General features: G+C 42.6%; 1 protein-coding gene across 1 annotated transcript in view; it reads right to left on the bottom strand.

Annotated features, from left to right (window-relative positions):
- The window catches only part of zfpm2a (zinc finger protein, FOG family member 2a), a 165,952-nt gene extending 164,664 nt beyond the window's left edge, over window positions 1-1,288 (bottom strand). Inside the window, exons 1-2 of the mRNA XM_033999001.3 lie at window positions 1,234-1,288; window positions 966-1,105 (exon numbers count right to left, since the gene is read on the bottom strand). Of these exons, the coding sequence (XP_033854892.3) occupies window positions 966-1,068 (103 nt within the window). The 5' untranslated portion in view covers window positions 1,069-1,105; window positions 1,234-1,288. The remainder of the gene's footprint in view (window positions 1-965; window positions 1,106-1,233) is intronic.
- Between the last annotated feature and the right edge of the window lie 8,699 nt (window positions 1,289-9,987).

Below are 9,987 nucleotides of genomic sequence, written 5' to 3' on the forward strand. Positions count from 1 at the left end.
AGTGCTCTATAGTTTAAGGATACAGTATGATGCATTTTAAATTAGCTTCATCACCAAAACAACTCATCTAAATGAGGTTTATCATATTAAAAAAAAAAAAATCAGTTTCTTGAAAGTGTAAAACACAATATAAATCCTACTTTGTCTGTACAGTAAGGGTTTTAGTTGGCATTCGGTTTGAAATAAGGGCAGCCCAAGTTCGACAGGTCTATTAAGAGCAGAGAAAGTCAAATCTAAGGAAACTAAGGAGGGCCGTGCCTGAGCCATCTTTCCTGCTGCAGTATTGATGTCAATTACAGTTGAGTACAACTAGTACAAGGTAGCATCCAACATTTGAAGCGAGCACGTACTCAAGTGTCAATACAGTACTTCAATTTCAATGGTGTACGTTTCAAAAGCCGTCAAGTGCGAAAATGTGAATACCGTGATGTTTTATTATTATTATTATTATTATTATTATTATATGTCTGTTAATGTGCACATCATATGATAGCATCTTGTTAATTACCTGATTATTATCATGTACAATTCAACGTATTGTTATTATTCCATTGAAACCACTACTGCTCTTGTCTACATCTAAATCAAATATTATAGCCTCATAATTGTATAGCAATGTTTTAAACCGCACAGTGCCAGACTTCATTAGCATGTCTGGATTAGATTCGTATTTTTAACAGGACCTTGAGTCGAACTTTTGAAAAAGTAGCCTAAAACTGCACAACAAACATTCAGCACAGTTTGCAAATTTGATCGAGTCAAATACCAGGAATAAACAAAAAATAAAAACAAAACTACAGCGTAGGTACATTCTTGACAAAACCAAATACAAAAATAATAACACAGTTCCGATGTTAATAGTTGGTATTGCAGACCTAAAATAATCAATCCCCAATCTCGCCAATAACTTTTCCGACCACCTTGACATCTTCTTAGTAGTAATAGAGAAAAGCATTAAAACTTACGTTTGATCTGCCTTGGGTTGCTTTGCTTCCTTCGGGACATGCCTGCTCTGCGCTGGTCAGTGGTTCCAGGTGTAGCAGTACAGATCGATAGGTTTTTGTTCATCCAAGAGCCGATCAGTGCCTGTGGTTTCCGATGAAAACTAAATAAAAAAAGGAAGGGCTGTAATCACTCTATAATGCACTGCCTCTCTCTCTCTCTCTCTCTCTCTCTCTCTCTCGCTCTCTCTCGCTCTCTCTTTCTCTCTCTCTCTTGCTCTACCCCTCTTACTCGCTCTTTCTCCTACTCCTGGTGTTCTCTGAGATGAAACTGCACAGAGCCGCGATCCACACTGACTGAATGAAGAGGTGAAAGCGTTTCGCGCTTTTGTTTGAAGATAAGGTTTGTTCCTCCCCTGTTGCCGTAGCCGCAGACATTGAGCTAGAAAGGCCACGTGCTGTTAAACAGTTTTTTATTAGAATGATGTATTATCACTGACCATAATAACAAACTGTCGACGTGTTTGACATTGTGTAATGTTGTAGACTCAATGGCATGAAATGGTAAAAATGAACATATTTTTAGAAAATCAATTTCACATTCACAAATAATCCTAATGAATTGATCACTTAATATAATTAACGTATTATTATTTTGTATCTAAGAAAATGTATTCATGTTACTTAGCCAAACCAAGTCAAACAGTCATGAAACATGGAAAATCACCTTAATACAGGCTTCCAACCCGATAATTGGCATTTTATTTGCGTTTCTGAAAGAGTAAATTAATTGCTAAGCCCTGTACAACAATATCCAAGTTGTTAAATGACTTAATCATATTATGATGCCTAATGTGTGTTAAACCGTGCTCCTTGAAGTTTTAAAAGTACACATACATACATGCCTTTTAAAATAACATAGCAAAATAAAACTTTTTTTTTTTGTATTCTTCTATTCTAACAAATCCCAGAGAAAACGAATTTTCTATATTGTGAAACAATGAAATAAACTCACCTCGTTTACAGTATTTGGAACTAAGGTGCGAGCTAGGATAACATTTTAAACTCTTATCTATGCCCTATTTTATTCTGTTATCTAAACCATAATTTTGGCTAACCTTGCTAGGAAAGCAACAGATTCATACAGAAGGTTTGTGTTTCAGAATACTGGCAGGAAAATATAGCTAGAATTCTAGTTTGGGTTATTTTTTCAATTACATTACACTGATGTACTGTGTATTTAACATAAAAATACAACAATTGTATTAATGCTAAAGAAGAAATTACCAAAATACATTTAAATTCATATTTGATGACATGTTGGTCAGATAACATTAGCAAACTTTTCTCACCGCACACTGCACCATGTCTCTGCAACTAAAATGTTTTATTGATAAAAAAAAAAAAGTACTTCAATTAACTTGAGAGAATCGGTAATCTGTCTTTTATAATATCGTATGGCATTCCAAAAATAAACAAAGACGACTTTGTGCAAAGTCACTGACTGGAAATAAATAATAAAGGAATGTATTTAGCCAATCATAATTGTAAAAGAATATACACTTGTGGATATGGCCATTTTAACCCCATATCGTTGATTTTATGATTACAAAGTGGGTAACAATACCTATATCAAATCAGCCAGACGTTTTAGTAAGCTCAAATATTTATTAAATTGACGATATAAAAATGTAGTATATTACCACTGTACCAACAGGGCATGTAGTGTGGATAAGATGGCATGTAGAAACACAGTATTTATTTTACCATTTTTTGCAAGTCGCAAGCTTCCACAGAGAGCATACCTAAACTAAATAATGTTGATTATGTGAATGTCAAACTTTGTTTTTGCGTCGTTTGTTTAATTTGAATATGATAATATACAAACCAGCCTACATATAAAAACGAGAGTAATTATACAAATATGGCCTTTTTTATTTATTTTTTTTATGTATGTTTATAATTACAAGTAAATGTTGACAACTATACCCGTATCAATTACGCGCTAAACCAAGTGATTGCGTCACAACAAAGCATTCGGCAGTAAATATTTAGATTATGATGAGGCTGACATTAGGTACTCTGCACCCTGCCAAAAAAAAAATTAGACATGTGGCTTTGTGTGACATAAGTAAGAGGATCACCGGGCATCGATTCAATACGATACAATAATACAGTACAATGTAGAAAGAATCTAGGCCTATACAGATTTATTCTAATGGGGAAGGAAAACAGAATAGCTATCACATGAAAAAGTGTTGCATGCTCTAATCTGGTTATAATAATAATAATAATAATAATAATAATAATAATAATAATAATAATAATAATAATAATAAATCTATGATTATAATTATTATTACTGTTTAAAAAATATTTTATGCCCACCTTCAAAATATCTCAGTATGACATTCCTGACATATGTACTCTGGGCATTTTTGGTTATGTAGATTCCATGTATTGCAAACTGATCAAATCTGTATGTCTGGTGGCTGTTCAGCACAGTGACTGTATGTATCTCTGTTTGTGTTCCTATAGAAGTAATCACTAATTGTTACCACAGTCTCCCGTGTAATATACTATACATTCTCCTATTAATGATGCATACACCTTTTACTGTTAAATACAGGTTTTTGAACATGGTCATCATTTAATGCAGCTGATAAAATAATAAATAGTAAGTCCATACTCTTCATACAATGTATGTAGGAGATTCACTGTGAATGGTCCTTTTTCTTTTTCCTTTTTGATAGGTCATTTGCAACAGGTGAATGTTTTTAAGAAGTATAGATCTATAGAATCACTTTTTAATCGCTTTGGCCACAGGGACTATTAGAAGGGCTGTGTTCTAATGATAGCTCGTTTCTCCAAGTTCTGCATATCTTAATCCTCATATCTAGTACTAACAATATGATAAAATGGAAAGCTTTAGGACATATAAATAGTATACTGTTTTAACAGAAATCACTGTGGCTATATCCCTCAAAGATGGGTACTTTAATATATAATATTTCACTTTTTAATAGAGCAATAAACTTCAATTCTAATGCTATTGTTTCTTAAGTCAATTTGATTTAAATGTACCCGTTTGTGCAATTATCAGGTTAACTTGAAACAGTTGACGGCATACAGTAGTGTTTCAAGAAACATGCTGTTATTACAACATGTAGCCACTTGGAAGCACAATGTATAAAAATTAAAAAAAAAACAGCAGTTATAATCCGACCACCAGTGGCAGTGTATCCAAAGCAACATTTCTATTGTCTTAGTTAAACACAATAATACATTTTTTCACATCACTGTAAAAGTAAAAGCGATTGTTCAGTAGCACATTTTTCTAACACTGTTATGTAATTAACCAGGATATAAAATAAAAAAAATCTGGCCATTTTATAACAAAAGTGCTCAAAATGTAATTCAGTATACAGTAATAAGCAATTATCACATATGTGATTATCGCAATACATTCTAGTTTAATTTACTGCAGCCATTTCTAATAAAATGACATGCATGCTTTTATTAAATGCTTTTATCATACAGGCAGGGATTCTCCAGTTAAAGCACTGCCGCTGGGAGTGCAGGATGAGTCACACAGCTTGGACGGCGTTAGTTCGCGTCCAGGCTGTGCAAAGAGGCCGAACTTTGCTGGGGACTCCGAAGGGGGCGTCACATTGGCTCTGAAGCTCCCGGGGTGGGGGATGGGAAACCGGCAGGGATTACTTCTCCTCATTGCGCAACAGCAAACCCTACTGGCCAGACACCGGGTACATTCAGAGTGGATAAAAAGCAGGGCTGATCTCTGTTCTCCAGGATCGGTAGCCCGCCCACCTCTGCTCTACATAAAAGTGATTCTGGTTTTAGGCTTGTGAGATCAGAGGGCGCTCACATGCCCTCAGAACCTCTATGCTGTGTGGGGACTCGCTGTGGTGAGGAGATAAACATAATTGGACATTCCAAATTGGGGGAAAATAAATACAAAATAATAATTGGTACTCTAAATTAAAACAAAACAAAAAAAATAGTATACAGTATTCATTCTTGGGGCTGGATCACTAAAACTGTGTGGCTGACCAAGCAATTGACTATAGTGAATTCTTCAAGACATTTTTAATCTTTCATCTTAATAGATTGTTAAAACTAAATGTAAAAATATTAAAAAGCAGCTCTTTTTTGTGCTATAACATAGCAGAAGGCAAGAAATAGCAAAGCTAATAAAAGTATGAGAAAGCATACTCTACTTGCTTGTAGTCAGTAAGGAAAAATAAAGGTGATATTTTTTCTTTATTTAATCCCTCCTGTGTTATTTTAGTGAGAAACTCTTCATCTTTCATTTGGAATAGTTTATATGCACTGCAAGTTAACAGCTCAGGAGGTTTATTTAGTAACTCCTTGTGACAGAGATCGAATGAGTCTTAGTGTTAGATCTCCCTTTCGACCTGTGAGAGCACGGTGTACGAGGAACAGAGTACCCTTAATGAAATGGCACGACAATTTATTCCGTAGGGTAGATGGAAGTCGGTCAGTTCGGAAGGGGGCGGAGCTATGGCACCCGAGCTCAGTGACCCAGACGGTAAGCGGCGTGGCATCCGAGGACTGGAGGAGCGGATGCGCTCGTTAACCTCGGGGTCATGGGCAAGGGTATAAATAGGGGGCATGGCTTGAGTGATCTGTTCCTTTGCATATGGTTAAATTATATGACCAAGAAGGAGCCCGTTTGTGAGATCGACCGTGAGTGTTTTGTGTCTGTGTTCTAACACTGTGTGTCTTGTGTGTTGTTGTCTCACTAAAGATTACTGAGCACGATCCTGAGCTGCAGCCGCAGGCCAGCGACAAACCCGGACTTCACCACTCACCTTTTCACTACTGGAACTGTCTTTTGTTTTGCACCTTTTAGCACTTAAATCACGCACTGTCTTTGTGTTTGTGTTTAGTGTGGGTGTCGGAACGGGACTTTGGGGTTGCGGGTCAAACCCGTAGGATTATAACGAGAAGTGATACACGCCGCTGTATCACTTCCAGCATTATTATTAGTTACAGGTTTTGCCTTGAGGCTCTGGACATTTATTAATTTAAATAAACACCCTTGCACCTGTACCAACGTTTGTCTGTGTGATTCTTCTGCACTGCACTCACCTGCACGTCATTACCACTTTGCCACACGTGGTTGTCAGAAGTAAGGATGGACTACGCAACACTGTCGGCGCTGCTGGAGCAGCTGGACAGCAGACGGGAGGTGGAGGAAAGACGGAGAGAGGAGAGGTACACTGCGCTGATCGAGAGGGTCGGGCTGGCAATACCTCCCACAGCATCAGCAGAATGCAGCTTCAGAGCGCCCAAAGCACGGACGCAGAAAATGACGGCGGATGATGATCCAGAGGCATACCTGGTGGCATTTGAGCGGCTGGCTACCACCGCGTCATGGCCCCGACAGTTCTGGGCAAGCCAGCTGGGACCCTGCCTGATTGGGGAAGCGCAGGCAGCCTACCAGGCGATGGGGGATGACGACGCCGCTCAATATGACCTGGTAAAGCTGGCTATTCTCCGCCGTCTTAACATTACGGAGGAAACGCACCGAGTGAGGTTCAGGGAGTACAGGAGGTCCCCGAACGTACGCCCCAGGGTGGTCGCGCAGAAGCTCTGTGACCACATGATACACTGGCTCACCCCGGCGCTAAAAACAACTGCCCAGATGGGGGAGGCCATCGTCATTGAGCAGTTTTGTCATGTGGTCGGCGCCGAGACCCAAGGATGGATACGGCGCCACAACCCCGACACCCTGGAACAGGCAGTCAAGCTCGCTGAGGACTTCGAGGACTCCCTGGTATCCGCCCAGACCGGGCTACTCACCCCACCTCAACGGAGCGGCCGAGCCCCACCTCCTCTCTCTGCTCCATCAGCCCCACCACCAGGACCGGTTCAACGACCTCCAAGAGCACCAACCCCAATGGGCGACCTTGCCTCCTCTTCATGGAGACCAAGGTTGGCCCCCAGCTGGGGTAGAGGTGCTGCCCCTGCCCCGTTGCCATACCAGCAGCGGGACAGACCATTTAATACTGTGCCCTCCTTTCCCCCTACCTGTTTTAGGTGCCGCCAGCCGGGACATCAGGCTAGGTCATGCCCATCTGCGATGGAGTGTGACGTGGCCGTCTGTAATCTGGCATCTGAAGCGGGTAAGCGAGGGAAAAATGGTCGGGAGGGGCCTTGTATTGTTAAGGTGATTTTTGGAAATGTGAAAACCCATGCATTAGTGGACACAGGGTGTGGTCAGACCTTAATTAGAGCATCTCTCTTAGGCGGTATGGTGTGGCAGCCACAAGGTCAGGTGGCGATCTCCTGTATCCATGGAGACACGGCAACATACCCCACAGTAAAAGCATATTTATCGGTCGGTCCGATGAAACGTTCCCTGGTAGTTGGGGTAGCGGAAAGGTTACCACATCCCATTATTCTGGGTCGGGACTGGCCCAACTATAAAGATTTATTGAAATTAAGGGCAGTCCCGGCCATACACGCAAATGTGGCAGAAAAAGTAGAAGGGGAAATGATTGGTAATGTTTTTCCCTTTCAAGCGGAAATGTTCTCTTCCCTGTTCCGGCCGAAAAAAACAAACAAAGAGAGAAGGCTGCGGAAATGGGAGGGAGCGTTAATGAGACAAGGCTGGGGGCTGGTGGGAGCCTGTTATAACGGTGAAAAACGTCAGTCGAAGGGGGTCGGAACGCAGTGTGACCGAGAGGGCGAGGTTACTGGGCCATCAAGGGCAGATGTTACTCCCGCCCCGCTCAATATACCGGACATGTGGCACTCGAATGTGAACCTAGTGTGGGAGCAGGACAATGACCCATCACTGGTGCACATTCGGGGACAGGTCCGGTCCATTGAAGGTAAGGATGTTGAAGGCGCTGGGGCACTAGTATTTCCACACTTCATTATCAAGGGGCAATTACTATATAGGGTAAACCTGGCCGCGGGCACAGGACATCCTGTAACACAATTATTGGTCCCCCCGTCTTGTCGGCTGGAGGTCATGAGGCTGGCGCATGATATCCCTTTTGCGGGGCACCTCGGAGTTGACAAGACAAGGGAACGGATATTGGCTCGATTCTTTTGGCCAGGTCTTTATAAGGAAGTGTCGAAATATGTAGCCACATGCCCAGACTGCCAGAGAGTAGCGCCGGGTCGAGTGCGCCCCGCCCCTTTGGTCCCACTGCCGATTATTTCCACCCCCTTTGAACGCATCGCAGTGGACATAGTCGGCCCTTTGCTACCTTCTGACTCCGGGTATACGCATATATTAGTGGTGGTAGATTACGCAACGCGATACCCAGAGGCAGTTCCATTGAGGTCCACTAGTGCTGCTGCGATAGCCAAAGAACTAGTGCAGATTATGGCAAGAGTAGGGATCCCCAACGAGATATTGACTGATCATGGAACTAATTTCTTGTCAAATACGCTACAGCAGGTATATAAATTACTAAAAATACGTCCCATCAGAACGTCGGTTTACCATCCACAGACGGACGGTTTGGTGGAACGTTTTAATCAGACTCTAAAGGCGATGCTGAGACGATTTGTGAATCAGGAGCAAAAACATTGGGCATCGCTTCTTCCCTACCTCCTTTTTGCGGTGAGAGAGGTGCCGCAGAGTTCGACAGGGTTCTCCCCCTTCGAGCTCTTGTACGGCCGACAGCCTCGCGGCATTCTCGATCTGTTGAGAGAGGGGTGGGAGGAGCACAAAGGCTCGTCCAAAAATGTAGTGCAGCATGTGCTCCTACTGAGAGATCGCCTAGATTTGGTCGGTCGTTTGGCCCAAGACAATCTCAGATCGGCTCAGCATCGACAACAGCAGCATTACAATCAAAATGCATTAATCCGAACTTTTCGACCTGGAGACAAAGTAATGCTGCTACTTCCCTCAGCGGAATCCAAACTATGTGCTAAATGGCAAGGGCCATATGAGGTGATTCGGGCTATAGGAAAGGTGAATTACGAAATTAAACAGCCCGATCGCCGTAACAAAAAAGAAATTTATCATATAAATTTATTAAAGCCCTGGCAGGCAAGAGAGGTGTTATTTATAGCCCCAGGCAATATAGAGGATGATTTAGGGCCCGAGCTAGAACCCTCTAGCACAAAGAACATTTCGATGGGGGAACAGTTACTTCCTGATCAGCAACGTGAACTACGTAGGTTAATTGAGGAATTTAGCGATGTTTTTTCTAACACGCCCGGTAGAACTAACCTCGCTGAATATGACATTATCTCTCCCCCAGGTGTCACAGTGCGAGAGAGACCTTACCGGATCCCGGAAAGTCGACGGAGTGGCGTTCGCAAAGAGGTATGGGACATGCTCGAACTTGGGGTGATTGAGCCTTCCAGGAGCGAGTGGTGCAGTCCAATTGTGATAGTGGCCAAAAAGGACGGCACCAACCGCTTCTGCGTTGATTTCCGCAAGGTAAACGCTATTGCCAAGTTTGATGCGTATCCCATGCCTCGGGTCGACGAACTCCTAGATAGACTGGGGACGGCGAGGTTCATCTCCACTCTGGATCTGACGAAGGGATATTGGCAGATCCCGTTAACTCGTAGTTCTAGAGAGAAAACCGCATTTTCAACACCAGAGGGGCTGTTTCATTTTACAACCATGCCGTTTGGGTTACATGGTGCGCCTGCTGCCTTCCAGAGACTGATGGACCAGGTTTTACACCCACATCGTGAATATGCGGCAGCGTATATTGATGATGTGGTCATTTACAGCTCCACCTGGCGAGAGCATTTGGCTAGGATCACAGCCGTCCTTCAGTCTCTAAGGGCAGCCCGGCTGACAGCTAACTTGCGAAAATGTGCGTTTGCCAAAAAAGAAACGCAATATTTGGGGTTTGTAATGGGGAATGGCAGGGTGAAACCCGTTGTCTCCAAGGTCCAGGCCTTGGTAGACGCGGCAATCCCCAAAACCAAGGCTCAAGTGCGGTCGCTACTGGGGTTAGCCGGTTATTACCGCCGCTTTATCCCCGAGTATGCCACAGTGGTTAATCCCTTAGTTGACCTC

The sequence above is a fragment of the Acipenser ruthenus genome, chromosome 4, assembly GCF_902713425.1.
Source record: "Acipenser ruthenus chromosome 4, fAciRut3.2 maternal haplotype, whole genome shotgun sequence".
Taxonomy (NCBI): Eukaryota; Metazoa; Chordata; class Actinopteri; order Acipenseriformes; family Acipenseridae; genus Acipenser; species Acipenser ruthenus.